Source organism: Ammospiza caudacuta, chromosome 20 (genome assembly GCF_027887145.1).
Source record: "Ammospiza caudacuta isolate bAmmCau1 chromosome 20, bAmmCau1.pri, whole genome shotgun sequence".
Taxonomy (NCBI): domain Eukaryota; kingdom Metazoa; phylum Chordata; class Aves; order Passeriformes; family Passerellidae; genus Ammospiza; species Ammospiza caudacuta.
In genome coordinates, this window is record NC_080612.1 from 9,106,561 (window position 1) to 9,131,980 (window position 25,420).

At 43.4% G+C, this 25,420-nt stretch overlaps 1 protein-coding gene across 4 annotated transcripts in view; it reads left to right on the plus strand.

The window, feature by feature from the left end:
• Nucleotides 1-25,420, plus strand: part of SPECC1 (sperm antigen with calponin homology and coiled-coil domains 1) — a 64,250-nt gene that overhangs the window by 9,334 nt on the left and 29,496 nt on the right. For 3 of the 4 annotated variants that reach the window (XM_058817586.1, XM_058817587.1, XM_058817589.1), the window contains exons 3-5: nt 20,925-22,483; nt 24,280-24,487; nt 25,117-25,190. In XM_058817586.1, coding sequence (XP_058673569.1) covers nt 20,925-22,483; nt 24,280-24,487; nt 25,117-25,190 — 1,841 coding nt within the window. Of the gene's footprint in view, nt 1-2,634; nt 2,861-20,924; nt 22,484-24,279; nt 24,488-25,116; nt 25,191-25,420 lie in introns of those variants that run through there. The other variant, XM_058817588.1, reaches the window with a different exon arrangement.

The following is a 25,420-nucleotide window of genomic DNA, read 5'->3' on the forward strand; positions in this document are numbered from 1 at the left end:
GCCCATTCAGTTTAATATCTGCAACTTAGAATTCAGCCTTCTGGAGAGACTGTCACCTACCTGGCCACTGCAAATCTGAGATTTGGTGGCACCTTCACACTCGTTCTCATGAGCATGGATTACAATTTGAACAGAAATTCCACTCGTTCATTTGCTGTGTTGTGAGTAGGATGCAAAGAAAGTTACGCCTGGCAAGCAAGTCCTGTCATTTGACTAGGGAGTGGAAAGAATTATGTACATCACACCTTCAGTAATTAACTCCCTTCTCACTATATAGGAAAGGAGTGTTTGTGAAGTTTTATTGGCATTTCTACAAAGAGCAAGGGGATGAGTCAAGCTTCATGCTTAGGAAGAGACTTTGTAGAGTTGAAATGCATTCATTTGTTTTTGTACCTTTATTACTGAAGAGGAAGGGAAAGTAATGCAAAATGTTCAGATAACAAATAGTTGCCTAAAGATGCATCTGTTGTGATTTGTTACCTGGTCCCCATCTCATGCTTGCTGCTACTCCTTTTTCCTCAGCTTGAGCTGCAAGCTCCATAAGCAGTAATCTCCTATCTACACCTCCTGCTCAGGCTGTAGCTGTATTTAAAAATTTGTGCTTTACCTTTCATTTTGGACTAGGCTAGAAGTCTTTGGCCTGACATCATTCTCCTTATCATGGTGTTAGAATGTTCTGATTTATATTTCGTGCCACTGTCAAAAAGAACAGATTGGTTCTTCCAGTCCTGACTCTCCTCCAGCGCTCAGATTTCAGGTGTGTGTGCTCTGAGTCAGTGATTACATTTTATAATTGCTCCAGGCTTGCACCAACGCTGCACTGGGACCTTGTTACGCTATTCCCTTTTGTGATTACAGAAATAGAAAGCAGGTGATGAAGTAATAAATGCTCAGCTTCAGGATTTATCACGCCAACAGACTCTCACAGCTCATGCAGCCCCTCAGGTGAGTCCTGTTGAAGGAAAGCAGAAGTCACACTGTAGTCTATAGTGGAAGAAAATCTCTGTGGGAGATACATTCTAACTGCATTTGGAGGAAGATTGCATCTGTACCTTGGAAAGGGCAGGCTGAGTACCCACCACAGTAAGATACCAGACTTAAGAGATCATAAGATGACTTTTAGAGAAAGAATGTACTGTCACTGATTCCTTTTTGATGGCTTATTCATTAAACAAAGCGTTTTGTGTTTGACATGTCACGAGACAGAAGTAGACAGGAGTTGTTTAATGTCATCCAGATAAAGACAGCTGTATGAAAACTTTTCACTTCATCTATAAAGTGTCAGAGGAAGAACAATGGAAAGCTGAAGACTGACAATGAACTCATCCTATTGTACTGAAATATTAGCAAAATTCTGCTTCTATTATATTGAATGGTCTCCAGATACTTTATCTGAAGTGATGGATTCACAGCTGGATAGATTAATTCTCCATGTTTTATTTTTCAGGCTGTTTTGAGCCTAGGAGACACACTAGTTTATTATTTCTGAATTTGTTTTTAACCCTCTTGTTGAAACCAACACTCAAGAGGATTCTGTTAATTATCCACGTAATGGAAACTGATCACTGGAGTCATTCAGGATCCTTGTTTCCCATGTACATCAGGTTCCATGAGTGTGGAGCATCTTGATTTTTTGGAAAGATGTGCTGTTGGTGAGCCTCTGGGTGGGCCTGTCCTATGCAGCTGCTCCTGCAGTGCCAGTCACAGGCAAAATTATTGATGATAGAGATGTGGTGTGAAATCTGCTCCAGTTTGTGGCTGCAAGTCTAGATGTGCTAGTGGCTGTCAGGTTTGATTGTTGTTTTATTGGGAAATTAAAAGGAAATTTGGAAATCACTGTAATAGACTTATACAATAAAATACCACATCCTTACATCAATAAAGAGAAATAGATTTCAACAGTATTCATTGAACGCTGTATATTGTTTAATATAATAGGGATGTGAGCCTGCTGTGCTGTTCTCAGCACCAGTGGAGGCTGAGAGCAGCTGAGGGTGTTTGGCTGACCCAGGAATAGCCCCAGAGGATATCAGAGCAGATCTGATGGATGGCACTTGTCAGAAAGGGCTCATGCTCACAACCACAGTCAGGTTTTCATAGGAGCCCAGTCTCCATTTCAGCATCCCTTGGGTATCTATGTTTTCACAAGACGCTGAGCATCTCTGAAATTGGGTCCCCTCATTTTTATGACAGTTTGGAGCTGCCCTTGCCCAGACATGTCAGTGCTGTGCTCAGCAGTGTAGTTAGATCTGTGAGCAGGGTCTGTTTGCTCCATGCTAAGCATGATGGAACTGGCTAAAAATTAATGTTGGCTTTGCTTTGGAGACATTTGTCTCCTCAGGTCTCTGCTGAGGGTCCTTCTGCCCTCCTTCACCTGCAGCCGCGTTTCGCTCAGAAATATCGATACGGGACGGGCTCCATGGTGTTCCCCTTTCCGCCACGGCTGATCCAGGACAGGGAGGCTCCGCTCCAGGCAGTGCTGGGGGAGCATCGAGGCGGTGCTGGGGCGTCGCTCCCTCCCGGAGCCGCGGCCCGGCCGGAGCTGCAGCTCCCGCGGCCGCCGCTGGGTGTCCCCCGGCGCTGCCCCGCTCGCTGCCGCCCAGCCCGGCCCGGAGCGGGGCCGGCTGAGGGAGGAGGCGGCGCCGCAGCCGCCTCGGCGGGGCCGCAGCGCGGCTCGGCCGCCAGCAGCAGCTCGGGACGCGCTCCCCGCCGGGGCTGCCCGAGCCGGGCACGGCCAGAGGCGGCTCCGCGCCCGCACCGGGCATGAGCGGGGCTGCGGCGGCCTGAGGGGGCTCCGGAGGAGCCGGGCGGCCGGAGGAGATGGGGAACCAGCCGGGCAGGGCGGAGGAGCACGAGCAAGGTGTGTGCGAGCGGCGGGGCGGCGGCACCGCGGGGATGGCGTTTTGTTCTCGGGGCTGAGGCGGCTCGGGGCTGTTGTCACAGGGAATGCCGGTGGCTTCCAACCTGCCGGGGACACTGCTGATGTTTGCCTTGTAAATGCGCTTTATTGCCCTTCCGTACCTGAGATCCCAGCACCGTCCTCACGGGAGCTCTTCTCAAAGGAATCCTTTAGAGCCGAATGCCTGCAAGGGTGGGACCGTGTTCGCTGACAGATTTTTTTCTTTTTCTTGGCATGGTCTGCATGATGCAGCTAAAAAGTTCCAAAGCCAATGTAGTGATGTGCATAGAACTTGTCAGGATCTGCAGCTTGGCTGTGTTAGCCTTCACCATTGTTCGTGGCCTGAGGCCTGAAATTTTCCAGGCCTTAGAATTTAAAATGATGCCTTTGTGGAAGGTCTCCCACCATTGTCCTTTCAGAAGTGTAGTGCTCTGCATGTTAATCAGGAGCAGATTTCATAGAAAGCTGAGAGCTGGTATCAGGTAGATCGCATTCCCGTGTGCCAAATGTCTGCACCGTACACCAGCACCGCTGCTAATTTGTTCCTGATGCCGTAGAGCTGCTTCGCTCGCCTTCTGATTTATTTTGCTTGTTTCTCAAATGCTGAGTGAGGTGGAAAACCCGTAGGTCCACTATTTTCTACTGCTTATTTCTCAGTTTCTTTCCGAATTTAGAACCCTCTAACACACATAAAACCACAATCAGTTGTATTTCCTGGCACTCTGTTTCTTGCTGTTGCCATGGGAATTTCATTCACAAAATCCCAGTAAAGTATTTATTGCTTGAGCAGGGGTTTCTATGACTTCGGGTCGATACGTAGGTATTGTTCTAAGAGCAAGTACAAATGTACCTGATCTCTGGAATTGTCAGCCAGGGCTGCATTGCTGCTCGGGGATCTCACGACCGATCTGCCAGCGAGTGCTGGAACAGCAGCGAGGTGTAGTGAGAACTCTCTAGCACTATGTTAATCACCGGGCTAATGAAGAACACAAAAGCTGCCAGTACCCAGTCACCAGAAGAAATGCTGCCCTAAGGGAAAGTTAAACTTTAGGCTGGAGAATGTGGCTGCCGACATCCCCAGCCCCTGAAATCCTCTGGCCGCTGCCAGCCAGCGAAGTTTTGCTGGAGCTAAAAGTGTGATTTAAGAGGGGTTGTACTGATAATAAACTAAGGGAGAGCTGGATAATGGCCCGGGGAGACACACTGCTGACTTCTGATCAGTTGGAGCAAACGGACTCTGATTTTGCAGGGCCATTTTGAACAGCTTATTGCTGTTAACACAGATGATAAATGAGTGTGCAGACCCCTTGTGGGTTTGAAAAATCTCTTTCATCCTTTGTTTTCTCTTGATTTATTTTTTTATTGAAGAGGAAAGAGTTATGCTTGTGTTGCACCTAAGCAGTTTTTAAACTGTTCTCAGTTTTTAAGTGTAGGCTGTACTAGGTCTTGTTTGAAAGTCCTCACTGTACATAAGGTATGAGTAAAGCTGAAAACCAGTGTTTTGTCTTGAACTATGTGTTCACAACGCCAATGTTTAACCATGAAAGAGGAACATTCCTGCTGACAAAAAGAAAAAAATCTGACAGCATAGTCCTTATTGTGTGTGAGAGCTCTGGCTTTGGAGCTCAGAGTTTGTGTTTTTGACAGCTGGATGCAAAAACCTGCTTCTCACATCAGAAAGTGATACTCGTAGTATCTCTGAGCTCTGTTTCTGCTTGAGTGAACTTAGCTCTCATTCAGGAGCACCAACTCCTTGAACAACTGTGGTATTTTTAAGCTTGTGTTTGGAAAAACCAGCCTAAACCCCAGGAATGAGTTGCTTTTATAGATCTAGCTCATGAGCCAGCTTTAGTGACAGACAACCCATTTGACTGTTCCCTGAGCATGACATTCAGGGTTACCTTTTCTACCTTCTTAGGAAACTTTATGGACATCTTATGGCTCATCTCTAAGTCTTTCACCCCAAACTTACCATCTTGGGGTGCTGGGGGCAGCTCTGTTCCTCCTCTTGGTGTCAGTGGGCACCGAAGCCTTTAAAAATCTGATCCTGTTATGATATAGGTTATCATTTCAAGTAAAATACTGATTTTCATATATTTACAAGAGTATTATGAACTTTAATGGGTTTTCCGATTAAGTGTAAATTGTGGGTGGGCTGCTCAGTGCTGTCCAGGAACAGGAAGGAAATTATTGCCTCCAAGCTGAGCAGTTGAAGGTTAACACATTAGTACAGGAAAATCAAAGAACTGGGACTGACAGGGCAAAGGACTGTGGTGAGGAGAAGACAGGAAATAAAATCCACTGCTGGTGTCTGATGGGAATGTTTGGAACAGAAGACAAGACCCTAACAGCCCAGTATCATCTCAAATTAATCCCCATCTTCCTAACAGTGTCTAACAAGGATTTGAGAGGATTGCTTGTAATAACATTAAATTCTATAGGCTTTTCCTAGCTTCTAATTTAAAACTTACTTTAAACAGCTTTACAATCATTTGTGAGAACTTTGTGGTGAGTGACCCAAGTTTGCATCACTTCTTTGCCAAAACTCTGCTCCTTGCAAGTCACTGGCTTCCCCAGTACTCTGAATATTCATATTTTTAAAACCAGCGGAGGTTTTAGAACGAAAACACCTCTAAAGTAATACAGAAAATTATGTGAAAGGCGAGTGAATATTGCAGCAGTTTGTCAGCAGAATCGGTTTTCTGCTTTTGAAACTGACTGCCCAAGCTAAAGGAAACAGTGTATACAAACAGAGGCCAGAGCACCTGTGGAATAGCTGGAACATTTCCTGGGAGCTATGGAAGAATCCAGAATTATCCAGTGCACAGTATTTATTGGGAGAAAGCCTTTCAAACATAGTTTGCCTTGGAAACAGGGAGGCCTCCTGTTATTTCTGAACAGGAGCACTGATGTTCTTTGACACTGGTTGACACGGTGATGGGGGGGTTGTTTATCCTCCAAACATCTGCAGGTGATGGATGATGAATATCTTGGGGAAGAGGTGGAAAAAAATGACTCAATACCCACAAAAGCTTTCCTGAAAGAATCGCTTGAATGGGAAATGTTAACTTCTCCTGTTGGAACAAGGTGATGGGTGGGGTTATCCAAGGGTTAGGCTTTTTTTGGGATTGTGTTTATTTGTAAAACATGCTTACATGGCTTGGATGAGAATATCAAGTGTCAGTGCGTGCACTGAGTCAGTATTGATCTGTTTTCTTTTGTCTGTTTTGTCCTGGCCCAGGGCTGGCTTCATTTGAGTTTGAGGAAGGGATTTTTCAGTGTAAAACACAGGAGACTTTCAAGATAAACGCTTTTGTAGGAATACATGTTCTTGTCATTTCTGTTCCTTGTTTTCAGGGTGTGTAGTCAGATCTTTCCTGGGTGCTCTCTTTAGTCTCCCTCCTTTTTCTCCCAAACATGGGAGCCGTTCATTTTAACTCTGCTGGATGTCAGGACACCATTTCTGCCAAGCAAGAGCTCGAGAGACCAGATGAGTTTAATGATGGTGTGGGGGGAAGGGAGGGAGGGGAGAGGGGCCAGCAAAGCTGATGAATCACATAACAGCTTTCATGGAAATACCGACTGCAAGTCATGTCCTCTTGCAGCTCGGGCAGCCAGCCACAGACCTTTTGTTCCCAGTGGAGCCAACAAACCACAATTTGCTCTCCACTGGATAGTTTAATTCCTTAGTCACCTCTTCCTCCCACAAGTCATTCTTGCATGGGGGGTTTACAAATGCTCTCATTTTTCAGAGTAGTAACACACTGCTGATTAAACTGGTATTGAAGAACTTTATTTCTCCCTGGAGAGTAATTTTTACTTGACTTAAGCTTTTTCTTCAAGGCCAGTGAGGGCCAGCTCTGTTGATGGGTCTCGTGAGGTGACTTGACAGGGCTGACATGATGAAATCATTTCAGGAGGACTGACAGACACATCAGTCAGTGGCAGTGTCCCCTCTGCTCCCAGAGCAGTGAAATGGGAACAACCACTGTCACAGTCTGGAGTGACCTCCTAGAGGAATTTATTTAGTCATTAGTGTGAGTAACTTACCTCTGGAATTATCTGAGGCACTGCTCAGTGATAATTTGAGGTCCCCTGATTCCAGGTTGGAGGGCTAATGAGAACTAAATTAGTGCAAAAGATCATCAATAAGCTCTCCTACACCACAGGGCCTTCCCAGCAGTTTTCTGCCCTGGCTGGGAGGATGTCTGAGTGGGAGTGCTTTCTCCATGGGCAGGATGACAACTTTTAGAAGAAGAACTTTTAGGGCATGGCAGGCAGCAGGATGTGGTTTATGCATTTTGTGTCAGATTAATTTCCATCGGCAAAACAAAGCCATTTTTGGATAAAGGAGGGAGTTTCTGGGAATCCTGTTGAATGAGCTGGTCAGCAAGAACTTGTCCTGTAGGTCCAGAGCTCTGCATTGTGTTTTTGCCCCAGTGCTGGTGGTGGTTTAGGACCTACCAGTGATAGATCTAACATGATAATAAATGTAAAAGCTAATTTTCGTGATGATTGTTTCATTAGTTTAGTTAACGTGCTTGACAGCTGCCGAGTGACAAGGGAACAGCCAGGGGATGGTTGTGGCTCTGACACAGCATTAAATTACTTGAAAGAGGGAAAAGGGTGGAAGGAGAAGGGAATAATGCTGGCCTTGGAGAAAGAGAAGTTTACTTCTTTTTCTTTGGGATATGTTTGGCTCCTCAAGATCTTGAAGTTGTAAAGCTGGCCAAAGAAACCTGAGCATGTATTGCCCCTTGTTGTTCCCACTGAGAGCTGCCAGAGCCCTGGAGGTACTGAGGAGTTTATTTGGAAGCGGTCCTGTGTTCTGGCCCTTCTACCAGTATTTCAGCAAAGTAATCTGTCTTATTTTTTTCTCTTTTCAATTCCTCCCCAATTTTACTAATTTACTCTTCATAAAATCTGATTTCCACAGGGAATGTAGCTTTCAAAACAACATGAGATTCTAAAACTGAGGCAAGAGTACTTCTCTGATTTTGTTTGTACTGCACTGCTTGAGGAGAACTTAATTTGATTTTGCTGTGATTCTTGCAGACTGACAGTAGAAGAAAGACAAATATTGATATTTTCATTATTTTCTATTACTTTCCCATCTCCAAGCAATTTGAGCATGATGATTGAAGATGATCTAAAACTGAGATCTATGATGATGGTAATAGATGCTGTTAGATTTTCCATGCATCAACGTTTTTCTTCTTGTAATCCAAAGCAGGCTTGTGTTCACAGATCTCTTTGGAATGTTCCATCTATTATATTTCATGAATTGTTTTTCCACAAGCATCAATAGGTATGGATTGCATGTTCTGAGGCAGAGCACTCTGCCCTTGTGTGCTGTGTGGTCATGGGTTGGTTCTCTCAGGCTATAAATTACATCAGAGCTGCAGCTTCCTGCCCTTCTCATCAGGCTCTGGAGCACACAGCTAACAAGCTCTGCATTTTTATCAGCAGCAAAATTTACATTTGAAGTTCTTACAGGCAAATTTCATATTCATCACTGGAAAAATGCACTCTTGGGAAAGCAAAGGGCTAACTTGAGTTTTCAGGGAGCATGAGCATGTGTAAGGGATGTGTTGGCTGAAACAAGGACAAATATTTTTCATTTGTCACCAGCTCTGTAGGTTTTGTATCTTGGTTGAAATTTATTCAGTTGCTTAGGAAAAATGTTAGGAGCAAAGCAAATATGTCCACATCCCATGAGCAGAGTTGTGTTCCTCTCACATTCCTACCCTGATGGATGCTTTGGTGCTAAGTGTTAAAAATCATTGCTACTCAGGCAATAAGAATTTTACCAGCAACCTCAATGAAATCATATTTATTAATGTATGGAATGAAAGTGGCTTTAGGGGCAGGGTGCAGTTAATCCTCTGACACATTTTACTTATGTTGGATGACTTTTATTTCTTCCCCAACTGAATTAAGAAATCCCATCCTGTATTCAGGATAGAAATCTGTTTTAATTAGTCTGAAATATGTAGAATGCAAAGGTGGCTTCTTCCCTGCATCTGGAGGATATTCTTCTGTATTTTTCACACCCTAAAGGTCTTCTGCATTTTGCCATTGCAGCATTTATACTGAAGATGTAGAAATCCTTGTGATACCAAATAATTATGTTCATATAATCCCTTTTATAGGAGTTGTTTCCACAAGGGTGTGGATAATGATAAATTTGTTGGCAGGAACTGTGTTCTCTGCAATACAGGAAAGACCTTCAAAAGTATAACTGAATACTTATTCTCATAGACAAAAATGCTTATGATTCCTGAAATAAAACAGAGGTAATGCCCTGTGCTTGTGCAGAACAGAACCACCTCAGCATGAGGTTCATTAGTCATAATTAACAGTTGGTAAGAGGGGATGAGGTTCCATGAATAGGAGTCATTCCAGGACTGGTAATTCTCTGCTGGGAAAGCTCCCTCAGAGTGCAATAGCCCTGCTGTTGTCTCTGCAAGAATGTGCAATAGTTGCTAAATTGCAGCCTGTAGAAAACCTTGCATTTTTTTTTTCTTATTTAAGGCTAAATTGTCAAAATTCTGGGGTGTTTTTTTTCAGAAAAGAAAAAGAATTTGAAATTCTTTGACCAAAGGGAAGTGGTTCAAAGTCTTGTTCCCCAGAGCCTGTGGTGTCAGCTGTAATGCTGGGAGGGGATAAGGTGGTGGTGTCATGTCCATCCCAGTTTGGAAACATTCCTTGGATGGAAAGAGTGTTCCAGAAAAGTGGTGCAATTCATTTAAACCTTCAAAGGCTTTTAGTCCTCTGTCTAATGGAGGGCTGCGTGCTCATACAGCCTCAGTTTTTAGCTGACTAGAGCAATGCACAGAAATATTTCAAGCCAGGCCTCCTCAAGTCCATGGCAGTAACTTTGCTTAACCCAAAGCCATGGATCCTAGGATTACAATTTATTTTGCCGCAAGGTGAGAGGCAGAGAGCTCTAAATATGTTTTTCAAGGCTTTTCAGGGCAAAAGCTGATCAGGATGGAGGTGTCAGAAGGGAAGAGCCTCTCTTTGAGAGGCTGACTATATTTCCACAATCCTTATCTTCTAGGTCTTGAGAAATGCTTTCATAAAACCTTGTTGAGTTTGAAGAATGGAGTAATCATGTTAAGAATTACTCTCAGCCTCCTCCACACATAGTTTCTTTGAGGCTGCTTGACTGTGGAAAATCTTTGACTGATCTTTTAATTAAAAGCTCTCTTTTTTTAAACCAAGGAGTTCAAGCTCTTCCTGCTTTGAAGTGGGCAATGTTTTATAGATAAATATCTCATTATGTTATGAGCTTTCTCCTCTCCCCTTGTGTCTCATTTCTTTTCCTGATGTGTCTCATCCTGTGTTGATAGTTCTGATGATTTCAGCCCAGCTCCCAGTATTGGCTGTTCTTAGCTCTGTGCTGGGCTGAGCTAAAGCTCTGGATGAGCTGTGGAGACTAAACTGGAGTCCTTTCCCCACCCCCTCACAGAAGCAAGCTGGAAATGACAATAAAACTGGGTTTATTATGTGGCCATCACGTTTCAGTAAACAAAAGGCAGTTGTAACACCAGTGCAATGCGAACTGGTTATTAAGCATTAAGCAAACAATTTTAAAAAATAAGCTTCTAGCTTTCAAGTTCTGCCCTTTCAGGGAAGGAAGAGAAGCCTCCTTTCATGTTTCCATTTGTGATCCCTTTCCCCTGTCTTTCTGGATTAGCAGGATTTGGGAATTCATGAGGACAGAAGTTCTTTTGGCCAAGTGTGGGGCAGCATTCCTGAGCTAGAGGGTTGGGATCATGGATTCCTGACCCAGACCACCCCACACCAGTGCTTGGAGAGGCATTTTCAGCTTCTTTTCCTCTGTGATGGCTCTGCTCAATGGGAAGGACAAGGAATTAGAGCATTCTTTACAAAGAAATAGAAGTGTGATGAAGCCCCATGCAGGTATCTCTGTCAGTTCCAGGTTCAGTCCATAGCATGGTCTCCTGAACAATTAAACAGGTTGAGTAAATTACCTGCTAATTGTGAAAGTGTTGGATATTAAACATTTCCCCTCTTACAATGTTTGGTTATCCTTTGTGCTTGTGGGGAAATATCAGATTTTGATGCTTAGAGTTATCCACAGCACCTGACTTGTCTGGAAGGAGCAGGAGCAGGGTTCTCACTGTTCCCTCCAGCTGGATTCTTGGACCAGGAGGTTTTAGAACAGTCCTTCATTAACTGGAGCCACAGATCACATTCAGTTGTGACAACCACTGTGCATGGAGGAGCACAAGTACTGACAGCCACTGCTAAGTGAGTTGGTATGGTTGGATTTAGGGTTGGTTAGTTTTGTTTGGTTTTTAATTTCCTGTACTTCTCAAAACACTCAGCACTGGTATTTTATCCATTATAATTGTATTTTCCAGAAGTGGAAGAACAGCTGTTTTATCACCATGTTAACCCAGCAATGGCTGAGTGAAGGACTTCTGGGCTAGATTAGCTGGAAGCTGCTTTCTGGGCTGAGGAGAATCATCTCCTTGTCTGCAAGCTAGAATCAAGGAAAACCCTGGGATTCTTAGTGTAGCCAATGGTCATTTATCTCAGGAATATTCCTAGTACAGCCATAGAAGTTGAAAAATTATTTCTCTGCTTTAACTTCAAGCAAATCCCTGCTTTTTCTGAACAGCACATTCTGGGGGATGTGTTATTAACTCCAAGGATGTTCCCCACAGCATTTGTTATAAAAGCCTTCTGGAAAGCAGAAGCCTCAGATCTAACAGGTAGGAAAACAAAGGAAACTCCAGACTTACCAACCATATCAAACAAAAAATCCTTTGTTTCAGTGAAACACCAGTGATTTTGTCCCTCTTCACAGAAAAATTAATATTTATGGATTTTCTTTTTTAACAGCTGTCTAAAAACCTACCAGAATACAGTTTGGCTTAAAATTGATTTAGCTGTAGATATGAGATGATTATACCTGATCCTATCTTGTTTTTACAGGTGCATAGGCAGGAAATGTTCCAGAACAAACAAAATCAGGAAGTGTCATAGTACACAGAAATCCCAATAATTTTGGTGTGCTTATGTCAGAAGTATATAGAGTCAAGCCCCCTTTAAGGAATATAAAAATTATGTATTTTTTTTAATAATGAGCTATGATGGTTGTGGAAATTACAAATTCACATTAAAACCAGCAGGTAGGGGTACTTCATTTTAAAAAGGGAGAATTCTCTATTTCTGTAACTTTTACCAGATTAATTTTGAGATAATGCTACACATTAATTGAAAGTTTTACTCATTCTTTTGTGGGGGTTAGGCAAGGGGTATAACTTGGAGGTGACTAAAGTTTTTGGCAGGCCCAGTGGAATTAACAGTTCCAAAAAAAGTAATGTTGAGTTTACCATAGGGATATTCCAGCAAGTGCAGGATATAGAATTTCCCTGAACATTTGCTTTGGATGGCTCAGTGTTTGTTATGCCAGGTTGCTGGGTACTCCAGAAATCCAAAGCAGCTCAGGGGTAGATTCCACCCCAATTCTGATCTGCACCAGTGTTGGTAATTCCGTGGGGTTTGTGTCCCTCGTTTTGGGGGTGAGCACAGCAGCACCTCATGATTATCTTTGTGCCAGAGCCTCATGGAGCAGTGGAGCCCCTTGGGTGCTCTTTGGCTCTTGAGCAGATCAGAAAGAGAAGTTTGTGTTTGTGGCAGCAAAGACTGGGCACGCACAGAGCAGTTCCTGTCCCTCAGCTCAGCCAATTCACTTTTCTGATGGATCTTTGGGAGGAAAAGTGGCCTCTTACAGTAGAGCCTGCTCTGCTTTTGTACTTCTGCACTTTTACTCAAAGCAGGGATATCCAAGCTTGAGTTTTCATTTTCAGTTTAAAAACTTTCATGAAACTCAAGTAAACAGCATCAGAAATGTTCAGAGGGACTCTTTTGTTGGACACTGGCAAGTCTCTCAGGGTAAAGAGATTTTAACTACTCTTGCTGTTATTCAGAGAGGAATTGTCTGTGAACAGGCCCATAAAGAGCAGAAAAAGTCAGCTGAAATTCACAATGAGACTTTGTGAACAGGGTTTTGATCAGATCTCCTCTCATTTACCTTCTGAATGCGACCTTGTTTCCACTGTAATAGAACTGAGCTGTGACAAAGTGAAATTGAAATTCATTTCTTGTGGCTGTGCTGAGCTTGGAACCCCCAGATACTGCGTAGAGTTGATTTTTTTCTATTTTCATTTTAACACTTTTCTGGAAGAATTAAATGTGACTTTCTCTGCAAGGAGAAAACGACAGAGCTATTGATCAGGTGAATCCAACAAGCTGAAAATAAAATGTGTGTGATCATTCCTTAATTGTGCAGCAGACATTTTTCTCTTTTAAAACCACTATAAAACTTACTGGGGCCTTTTCTGGATTCTTAGTACTTGTTTAGATGCTAAAATTTGAACTAAATGGTGGTGTTCAACTATAAGGTCATCTCTACTATTGGGTTACATTCCTGCCATGGGAGAGTCTCTGCTGGTGGCCACCCTTGAAAAGAATGTCCTACCAATAGTTGATCTGCAGATTTAAACCACTGGCAAGTAGTTGTGTCATGACTTTGTCTTTAAATTACCAAAAGTGCTTTTTCTTGGGTGCGTTTTGCACTCTAGATCTCTAGACTAGTATTTATAAGTAAAAAAATCAGCCAATCTTTACCAAGTAGTCAGCTCAAATGTCAGGGGTCTGTAGTCTTAAATTAGGAATTACTCAGATCAAGATGCTTGTTGCTGCTTTTTCTTTTCTAGTGTAGCTTTTTCAGTACAGACATCTGTTGTTCCCTAGTACTTTGTAATTTTTATTTCTCTTTGGTCTTACTCTTATCCTCCATCTCAAATATCAGTACCTGAGTTGCTTTCCTACACTCTCCACCATGATTACATAGATCAAAATCTTTGCATTAAGCCTTTTAGCTCTTTCCTGCTGTTGCATATTGTGCCTGTTCCACAGACAATACAATCAGGGAGGCCAGACAGACCAACAGGCCATTAAATGATTCAGGAAAAAAGCTAATGTTTTAATTACTCCTAGTCTGCATTTGGTAAGTGAGTAAAAGGCCTTATTGGAGCTGAAGCTTCAATATATAATTAGTGCTGGATTATCAAAACCACATTTGTTGTTCTGGGGCCATCTCCTTGTGTTTTTGTAAAGCTAGGTGGAGTACAAGTGAACCTTCCCAAGGAGGTGCTGACCTGTGAAGGTGTTGGCTCTGTGACTAACACTCTGCAAACAGACTGATTAATTCGGAAAAGCCACGACTGGCCAAGCCTTGCTTTGCTTTGTTTGCTGCTGCATAAAGACCAGGTAGCAGAGAGCACTGTCTTTCTCTAGGACTACCCTGAAAGAGATGGAAAATGGTGTGCTCCTCTGAGTTTTTGAGATTTATTCAAAGTAGTATCCAGTGCTGTTGTTATGGAATAATGGAACCCCTTCAGCTCATTCCCTTTGTGTACCAAGCAGATCAAGCCATGATACTTTGCACAGTACAATAGTGCCATTCTTTATCCTGACTTTTGCCTAAGCTGGTGGTGGAGCAGAAGTTTCAGCCATTTCACTCTCAAATATGAAGTTCTAATCAGCTCAAGCAGTTTTGAAAATATCACTAAGTGCTGGGTGATGTCTCTTGCCACCTGCATCTCTTTGAAATTCCAGCCTTTTGCATCCAGTCCCACTCACATTTCAGCTCCCAAGAAGATTCAAATCTTCCTCATGGCTTGATTTACTTGTGTGCATCCCTTCAGTATTTGTTACCAAGCTGTCCTACCATTCCCAGAGGTTTAGGGATGGGGGGTTAAGCAGTGTGGCAGAACGTGCAGGGATTTTGTCTGTAGGTGTTGTGTGAAGTAGCCCAGCAGTGCAGGTAAAGGCTGCTGTTCTATCTGCCCTACTTCTCAATGTTTGCTTTTCCTCATGCCACTGTGAAATGTGTCAGTGTGTTTCCTGTTAATTTAGATATCAGAAGATCTCTGGTCAGCAGGGAAGTTGTTTTTTAACTGTTTAATTTGCTTTAAACAAAGGAGGGGGGAAAAGGCAGGAAAAAATAGGGCAATTCAATGAAACAGATGTGTACTGAAACCTTTTAATGAAAAAGTACTTTAAAGGAGTCAAGTGTACAGCAATCCTTCCTCTGTGCTGTACAGTCACCATTTCCCCAAGGACATCCCTCACTGGCTCCTAATCAGTCTCAGTATCAATCTCAGGATCAATGCTGGGACAGGGTGAAAGGGATCTGCCAAGTCCCCGGGGCTTTCACTTAAGCTTTCAGGTCTTAGTGGCTTATCTGCTTTTGAAAAATGGATTTTGAGCACCAAGTTAATTAGATTCTTTAAAACTTTACTCTGAGTTGACAAAAGAAGTCAGAGAACACGTCCAGGCTCCCTGTAACATGTGCTGGTTTATCAGTGAGTCAGCCGAGAGTGTGGTTGGTGACTCCAAGCTAATGCCATCTTTTGTGACTTGGCTGTGACTAAATTCACGTTGATGATGTCATGAATCCCATATTAATCCATTGTGTTAAATCATTTATTGTGTAGCTGGAAATTAGCTAAAGGTAATTACTAGGGTGCTGGAGGAATTCTGAATGTAGCACAAAAAAGCTGCTGTTATCTGCCTTCTAACATTGGTTTGTAAATCTGTGAAGAAAGTCTGACTGTTCAGTTCAATGTCTGGTGGCACTCCAGGTGTCTTCAGACATCCCAGTTACTCTGTCTGCCTCTGGAGCAAGGGACCAGTCTCCTACAGGTGCTGCCAAATCTTAGAGTGCAGTGAAGGTATTTTAAATATACCTAAAGGTCATCTGAAATGGCACTAGACAGCTGTGGTTTGGTGTCATAAACGAGGTGAAATCAAGATACTCCTGTGAGGCAGGTTTGTTTTACTGAGAAACTGAAAGTGGTGCCAGGACCTTTCCCAGGGTACCTGCCTGCCTTGCCTGGCTGTTGCTGTGTGTTCCTGGTGCTGCTCTGGATCCTCAGCACATCCTGGCAAAGCCTCAGGAAGTGCTCTCTGAAGTCACAGCCAGAGGATGAGCTGAAAGCCAGAATTGATAAGAAGGACATATTTCAAGTAAACCACAAGTGCTAGAGCACAGTGAAATTGTGTGGGGTGGTTTAATAATTCTTTTTATTAGGTGTACAAGAGTGGGCTGTTAATATTCCCTTTACTTAGCCATGGTGCTAAAGATTTCCAGCCCATTTGATTTATACTGACCTTTCCCTCAAGGAACCTGTTCTATCTGAGGCTCAGGAGTTCTGTTCAGATGGGAAATTTTATTAAGCCATCCTGGCATGTGAGAACAGAATTCCAGAATGACAGAACCACCTTTGTCAGGGAGGCTTTGAGTAGTTAGTCCTTAATTTCTTTTTGTAATCTCTTGTTGCACTGTCCTTTCTGAGGAGGATTTAGGGATGACAGACATGGGACAGTGAAATTGCTGATCTGTTGCAAAAGCAGGAGCTGGAATGAGAGAGCTTTACCATCCCTCGTGAGAGGACAAACTTGTCTGCAGGCAACAGTTTGCCTTTCTGAAATGTATGACTGGAACATTGCAGCGTGCTATGAATAGCTTTCTTTTAGTTCTTGTTGGTTATCCTGCCCTTGCAATTCAAATAAGGTATCCATTGTTTCAAAACATCACACCAAAGCTGCATCTGTCTCCGTGCTTTAGTCCTACATGACTGAAATGCTTTGTGGGTGATCAGTGCTTAAATTACATCGATGGTGCAGGAGGCTTGGTACCTACTGCCACCATGGAACAGTGAATTACTGATGTGGAATTTTGAATATGTTGAAGGAAACAATGTGTTTTTATTGTTGTTTGCTTAAGAGATGAATGGATTAAAATTGAGGAATAAGGTACTAAATGGAACATTCCCTGTTAACTCCACTGTGGAACAGCAGAAGGCCATGGCATTAACCTTTGGGTTATTAATATGTTGATGGAAGGAAGGATTAAGAAAAGGGCAGGTTGTGGGACACAAATGGGACAAAGGCCAGAGGCAAATAATTTTGTATTGACTCCAGTTCTAAAAAATAGATTCAAGGCAGAAATTAGAACATTTTCAAAGGTGTTTAGTAGTCAAATGTTGTCACTTCCCAAGTGAGATTATTCCTCTGCTCTGGGACTGGGGAAGCAGGTGTTTGAACTGTTAGTATAATTAAGGGTCAAGTAAAATAAATGTAAATTCAGGGCTGGTGCTTTACTGCAGTGATATGTGTTATCTCAGAGCACATGAAATGTAAAACCAGATAAATGTATTGAATCTTCATTCCATAATGTCACACGTGTCCCCTGTGACTGGTAAAATGTTTGTCTCCTACATCCCCTTACCCTGCTAACACTGTAATTACATTGGATGTTACCTCTGAGCAACAATCCTGTGTGCTTCACCTTGGAGGATTGGGAAATGTTTTCCTCTATTCCATAGTCCATTTTCTCCTGGTTATGGATGTCCCTGTGGAAGCTGCTGAGAGCTCAGATCAGAAATGGATCATGATGTGGAAAAAACTGAGGAATAATCCTGATGCTTCTGTGAGAAACATTGTAGTTGTGTTGAGAATGGGATTAAAAAGCCAAAAGATCATCTCAAGGGGTCAACTTTTATCTCATTAAAGTGATACTTTGGCTTTTGACACCGGTGGGAAGTCAGGGAGTGCTCCCTGGCAGCAAGTGGTGCATGGAAAGCTGCTCAGCAGGGCACAAACCCTGGTCCTGATCCTGATTTACTGTGACCTTGGGTGAGGTGTCTCATTTCTCTCTGCTTCCCTGTTCTGTAGCTTAAACTTAATTATGTGTTTTAGAGGATTTGAGTTAAATAGCTGGTAATTTTAAAGCACTTGGGGAATTATAAGCTCTGTGTATTGTTATGGGTTAATGCCTCACAACTGAAAATGGAGAAGTTCTGACTGGGCACCCAGGTGAGGAGCACAGTGTGAGGTGACCTCCACTGAGGTTCAGGGCTGGGTGTTTTTCTCTTCCCTGCTCAAAACCAGCAGCACTGGCCAGGCAGTGAAGCTGTGTGTGCTTCCAGCCCCTGAAAGCAGCAGCATAAATCAGGGCTGTGTTGGATGCAGCAGTGGGAGGCACGTGTCTGTCTGGAGTGTCCCACAGCCCATCACAGACTGGGGCCGCTCAATCAGGTCACCAGGGGGACTTGCACAGCCCTCAGTGCAGCTCCTGCCTCTGGAGCCTCGGGCTGTGGCTTGGCAGTCATTGGCAACCACTGCACTGCTCAATTCCAAGGTCATTCACAGGGGGCTTGCCCATAAAATAGACTTTAAAGTGGTGTTTATATTTGATTTGGTGTTTTGTGATCAACATATGCGCTTAGGAGGTTTTTTTGTGACTTTTTAGTATCATGTGGTGCCTGTGGGGAGTGGAATGAGGAAAGTATGTAAGTCTTTCTATGTTAAAAAAACCAAGTTGGTTAATGGTTATTGATGGATAGCAAATGCCTTGTGATTTATGACAGAACAAGTCAGCAGAGCGTGGAGTCTTGCAAAACACAGGAGGCATATTGAGTAAGCTCAAAGCCTGCACAGGTTGGCAAGCTGGTGGAGTACAGATAATCCCAGTTAAATATCATTAATTGTTATCCTTATGTATATGTCTTCCACTGCTCAGGATCATGTTGCAGTTGTCATCTGGTGGTGATTAGAAACATGCTGGCATCACTACAGGTGCAGCACATCTCCTAGGAAAAGGTGGTTTCCCTGGTGCCAAGCAATTTATACTAATGTGTAATTGCCTCATTATTTATTGCAATGTACGGAATACCACCTACTATTTATGGAATACTGCTTAGTCATGTACTGACCAGTTGACAGTCATGTTATTGAACTGGTTTGGGCATTAAAAGTTTTTCAGAGAACTTGATTTTGTCATAAAATTTTGTGTGAAAGGCAGAAAACCCTTTCAGGTTGAATAAAAGCCCAGGACACACAGAAGGCTTTAAATCACCCCTTAGAACATCTCTGAACATCTCTGATCATTTGTAACATGGATTTTACAGTGTGAAAACTGCTTCTGTATACTGGACACTTGTCCTTCTCAATGGTCAGGATGCATTCAAGTGCTTTCCCACCTGGGGTTCACCTGTGCCTCTCTCTGAGCAGGGAGGGGCTGTGCTGAGCTGGGATTCTCTGCTGGCAGTCACATCACATCATGGTCCTTTCAATTTTCCTCCTGTCCTTCATCTCCTGATGCTGGCTGCATGGACACCACAAGCTTTGCTCGTGTGCTGAGCTCACTCTGAGAAGGTTTTATGGGTGCCAGGTCGTGATGGTTGGGTTGGGAGTGGGATGATCCATGAGCCAGCTCTGACAAGGAGAATTCCCGGCTCTGCTTTCATAGTGCTTTCCACCGGAGACCCTGGAGCTGTGCTGTCCCCTCCAGCTGTAGGTGACTGAATGAAGCTGTGTGGGCCTGGCTGTCCCTGTATCTCTTCCCAAAAACACTGGAGCCTTTGTGTCTGGCCTCACCGTGCCCCTGCCATGACAGAGGCTCTCTGTGCTCTCCTGCCAGCGCTGCGCCGGCTTCAGGGGGCTTTTCTTCAGCTGCTCTTTGTCTGGGGTGTTTATTGTGCTGCTGCTGCTGCAGAGTGTGTGTGTTTGGGGGGGAGAGGAGGGGCTCCTGTTTGTGTGGGCTTTATAAACCCAGTGCATTCTTCAAAAGAGATGCTGAGCAAACGGGGTGGTGTTAATGTTAACCCTTCCATGCCCTGCTCTGCTGTGGGAGGGTGATGAGGTTGCTGTGAAAGGAAGGGAGTCTGCCCCCCTTTGCTCCTAATGCTCTTTGATTTTCTGTGGATGCTGCACATGTGTGTCAGCAAAGAGCCTCCCAAATGTGGGGAGATGGAATTCATTCTAGGATTTCCCCCCCAGAGTCCTTCTGGAAGTTGTTTTTATTGCAAACACTGGCTCTAGCCCTTTCTGTTTGCATAATTTGCTCTTGCATCCTGTTTATGTGGCTACATTGGACAACATCTTCTCATTGTGCCCTATCCCCACACTTTGTGGTCCTGTACTTTAGGGCTTCTCCTTTTGAATAAGGTCCTGAATTTTCAGCAGGATTTTCTTAAGTTCACGGTGTTTCAGTTACAGTGCCATGTCATACCTGTCCTTTGAACCAGCTTCTTTTTAACCAGCTTGTTACAACTTCCATGGTTCAGATGGCTTTTGTTGTTTCTTCAGTGCCTGGGGTCCTGTATTTCAAGAGAGCTTTGAAAGATGAAAATCAGCAACTCATAAACTTAATTTCCCTTGTAGTCACATAATGCTTTGCATTGTTGGTTGGTGGGGAAAAAACCCAACCAACAACTGAACAGAACAGCATCAACTCTCTAAGCTCCTTTTGCTCTTCTTCCATAAGAGGATGGGAATTTAGAACATGGAAAATCTCTCATCCATCTCTGCAAGAAGCTGCAGCCACACAATTGTCTTAGTGTTGGAAGTGCCAGAAGAGTTTTATATTTCACTGAATCTGTGCTCAGCATAAGTGTTTCAGTTCTTTTTTTTGTGATGATCTGCTTGAATAGAGTATAATGCAAATAGTTTTATGTGTGATAAAAATACATTTGTATCTTTTCTTAAGTTACTGAACATTTCTTCAGAAATTATTAGGATTAGATCGAGCATTTTACATTAAGATTAGATGCAGCATTTACACTGTTTTACAGTAGTGTGAAGAACTTTTACTTTCAAATAATTAATATCCTTATATCTTTACATTAATACAATTAATAGGGGGTTGTGGCTCACGTATTGCAGCATTTACATATTATATTACCACACTGGGGAAAAGTTTACCAGGCTGTGTTCCTTTGCAGGGGATGGGAAAGGAAGAAATGCAGAATAATACAAGCCTTTGAAACATGAATCCGCACAGTCAGTCATGACTAAACCTATTCAAACACTCAGGTGTTTTTTCCCAGGGCTGCTCTAGATTCCAGCATTGTTGTTGTGAAACTTGTTTTCTCCATGCACTAACTCCAATTTCCTTCATCCCCCGTTCCTCAAGGAGCGGTTTCGGCTGCGAAGCGCACGGGGATCCCGGCGCCCCGGGAATTGTCCTCGTCCGTGTCCAGGGAGAGAGCTGTGCTGCGTGCTCAGGCCAACCCCAGGAAAACACAGCCCAGCCCCACCTCTTCTGCTGCACCAACTCCGACCAAACACGTGCGCCCCACCAGCAAGTCCAAGCAAGAGAATGAAGCTGGTGACAAGGCTGTTCTGGAATCTCAGGTTAAAGAGCTCCTGGCAGAAGCAAAGACGAAAGATTCGGAAATTACCAAACTTCGTTGTGAGTTGAAGAAATGCAAAGAGAAAGGGTCACTCAACACTGAAGGAATGGGGGCTTCCAACCAAAATTTAGAAACAGTATCACCTGTTGACATAGATCCATTAATAAGAACCCTTCAGGAGAAAAACAGGACTTTCCAAAAAGAGCTTGCTAGCCTGGGAGAAGAAAACCGTGCTTTGAAAGAGAAATTGCTTTACCTGGAGAACTCCCCTCTCTCAGACACAACCACAAGCAGTGGAGGTGACAGCAGCCTCCCAACCCCAACCACCCAAGAGTCAAGTTTTGGAAGCCCATCCAAGAGTGTGTCCAGGGGTGAGGCAGAGGAGCACAGGCTCCACCTGAACGGGGCTGCCCTGCGCAATTCTGGCTCCTCCAGCAGCGATGTCACCAAGGCCTCCCTGTCACCTGATGCATCTGACTTTGAGCACATTGCAGATGTGCCTTCCAGGCCAGCATCTGCCAGCAGCAACCACTTCAAAGGCTCCAAGTGCTCCACTGCAGGAAGTTCTCCAAACAATATTAGCGACCTCTCTGTGGCGTCCCTTACGGAGAGAATACAAAAGATGGAGGAGAATCACCACAGCACAGCAGAAGAGCTGCAGGCCACTTTGCAGGAGTTGTCTGATCAGCAGCAAATGGTGCAGGAGCTGACCACAGAAAATGAGAAGCTGGTGGAAGAGAAAGCTCTCCTGGAGACCTCCTTCCGTCAGCACAGAGACAGAGCTGAGCAGCTGAGCCAGGAAAATGAGAAGCTCATGACTCTCCTCCAAGAGCGATCCAAGAATGAAGCTCAAGAGGAGAAGGTCCTTGAACTGGAACAGAAATGTGCAGAAGTTCTTGAAAAAGCACAATTTGAAAGAGAGAAATTGCTCAACATTCAGCAACAGTTAACCAGCAGCCTGAGAAGCTTAGAAAGGGAGCATCAGGATGCCCAGCAGGTGATAAAAAGCCTGAGAGAAGAAAATGAGAAGCTGCTTAAACTTCTAGAAGTGGAACAGCAGAGCAACAGCGCAGTGACAAAAAGTCTGGAGGACTGCAAAATTGCCTTGGAAGGTCTGAAAATTGAGAATGGCTCTCTCAAAACTCAGCTGGAGAATGAGAAACAAAAGGCTGCAGAAATCAACGTGATGGGCTGCACCTCTGACAACTCTGAGGTGCAGGAGATGCTCAAAGTAGCCCATGCAGAAAAGGCCCAGTTAGAAGCCTCTTGCACTGAGCTGAAACAAGAGCTGCTGAAGGCAAACAGCGAACTGAAGCACATTCAGGGGCTGCTGTCTAAGGTAAAACAATAACAGCTCTAAAATAAAGTGGTTGTTTCTGTCCTTTCACAAATAGGTTGATCTTTACATTAATTGTAAGTTTCTAGGATTTAAATTGTATGATTAATTCTTAGTAGAAGCTGGGATTATATGATATTTTCTCAATTTCTGCTGCACTACCCATATTTTCTCAGAAATAACTATTGGCATATCTATATTTATAAATTGATAACTATTTTGTCCTAATACCTTGTATAGAATTTACTCTTTCAGCAAATAGAATTGTGCCTGTCAGAATTGGAGCAAAGAGCAGATCAATAAAAAAGCACTTTGATATGTTGTGAACAAATAGTGGAAATCACTTGCTAATCAGATGAAGAGAAGGGCATAAATAGTTAGCTGTGAATATTAAATTCTGCATAATGAATCACAATTAATTAGCAGTGAAGTATAGGTGTCATTGGTCATGAGAACACAAGGACATGAATTAATGCTCAGTGAAGCTGATAGGGGCAGCAACAAGTCACAGCACAGTCAAGCTCCAGATGAGATAATTTTCCTAAAACAAATATTTTTACAGAAAAAAAGAAATTCTCTGTTTTGAGATAGGTAAAGTAACATAAAAAAATATTTTTAGAACAATTTACCTCATTAGTGAGTTCACAGCTTTGCTCCAAACAAGGTTAAGCAAGTTAGTGTCGCTGTGTTCTGTGTGATCCTGGCTGCTCAGAGGAGCTGCAGCGTGAGCCATCATTCAGCAAGTGTTAATAAAGCACAAGCAATGATTGTGTCCCAGTGCTGCAGGAGGAGTGAAAGTCTGCAGCCTTTCCTCTATGGGGAAGGGAGCATGAGGAGAATGATAAAATTGGCTGCAGAGGAAGAGAGCATTGCCAAAAAGCACCTCCATGGTTTGAGTGATTTAGAAAATCCAGATGTCCTTTCAGCTAGAGTAGGTGACCACAGCAAGTGGAGTTAGTAGAGGAAGCTTTTCTCCACTTTTCCCAAGTGCTTTCTGGAGCTGCAGGTCATGAAGAATAAATGAAAAACTGCTGAGTGCTCAGACTCTGTACCAAACTTTTTATTGCTTGGTTTGGAAACCACAGATTTCCCTCTTTTTACTCTTCCCTCGAATTAAGCTGTTTTGAATCACTGGCTATTTGTGACACCCAAGCAAGACCACAGGCTTCTGTAAGGCTGCCCTGCAGTGAGGCTGTGCCAGTGCTGCTCACTGAATTGGCAGCCTGCACCTTTTCCATAACTTGTTCCCAGTCAGAGAGCTCCCCCCAAACCTGGAAGCATTGATCAGTGGGCTGAGCCAGCAAACTGAAGTGCAGCAGATTCCCTCTTCAGTAATTCCAGATGTCCCATATTCAGAAATACGCTTATCTGCAGTAGCTGGCTCTGCTGTGTGTGTTTTCACAGCCCATTGAAAATGCACATGGTAAAAGCAGCAAATTGTTAATGTGGATGAACTGATCGTCAGCCTGGCCCTAAGGCAGTGAGATCACTTTCATAATGTTCTACAGAAATAGAAGTGGAGATTTCTGGGAATATAATTCCTCTCCCTTCATTAACTGCAGAGATTGGTTTGGAATTGTGGTCATCATATAGAAAATGTCATTTCCTTTGCAGCATCTTGTATTGTCTTTATTGCTAGGAAAGAAAACTGACATTCATCTCTCATCTCTGCTTCCTGAGACTTTCATTTTCATTAAAAACTGGGTGCACACAATGCTTAAATCTACGTGTGAAGTCTCTAATGAGTGAGATCTCCTAAGAAATAAGGACAAACTTTCAGCTTTTTTCTTCCCTCCCAGGCTGAGAATGAGTATGGTCAGCTGAAGGAGATGTGTGACCGACAGGCTGAGCAACTGAGCAGAGCCAGCCAGAAGCTGCAGGAGAAGACATCAGAGAATGAAGCAGATATCAAAAACCTGAAGGAGACCATTTTTGAGTTGGAAGACCAGGTGGAACAGCATCGTGCTATAAAACTGCACAATAACCAGCTCATCAGTGACCTGGAAAGTAGGTGGAGCTGGAAAAAAAGGATTGAAGTGAGCTTATGTGGGGGGCTCAGTTAGGGCTGCAACAGGGAGGAGGAGATCTGATCTTTGCAAATATTCCAGTTTTGGATATTCCCTTCTATTCATGCATAAAAGTACTATTTTAACAGAGTGCTGTACATGGGACATTAGAGACAGTTTCCAAGCCTAATTCTTCAGTGAAGGAAGTATTACCCATTCCAGAATTGGAATTTCTGGATTTCTATTAAAGAGTTTTTAGGGCAGAGCACTGGGAAGAGCAGTAAAGTTGAGGTTGCTGAGGATGAGGAGCTGCCACCTGGTGGAAGCAGTGGCTGTTCCTCACATCATGATCCCCTGGGATCTGTGTGCTGAGCAAGTGAATCCACGTGGGATTGTTTAAATTTCAGTCTGGTTTAATACCTGAAAATAATGGCATATTGTAGAGATATTTGAGTACCAGATCTACTGTTGGTTCCATTCCTGATCATTGGCAGTGCCTTAATTCAGTTTAGTCTATTTTAGTGGCATTACCAGAAGCAAAATCAAGTCAGCTGCTCTGCCGTACCATTCTCACTTTCACTGTTGCCCTTATGTATTTAATGAACTTTTCACATTTTTTATCATTCCTAGGTAAAGCAATGAAGCTGGAAGAACAAAAACAAGATACAGAGAGGCAGCTGAAAGCTCTCACTAAGCAGATGAAGGTAAGGTTTAAGCTCCAAGACAAAGCTAAGCTGAGCTTTTCTTGCAATACTGGCACTGTATTTTCTTAGAACAAGAGCAGAAATTCTTTCTGCACCCTTTAAGTTTTCATTCTCTTCACTGTGGACTTCTAGGCAATATCGGAGTGGAAAGATTAGCATGAGTTTCTTTGGCAATAATTTTAGTAGCATAAAGAGGCAGGTGTTCAGTTTGGCCCAGCACCACCTTAAAA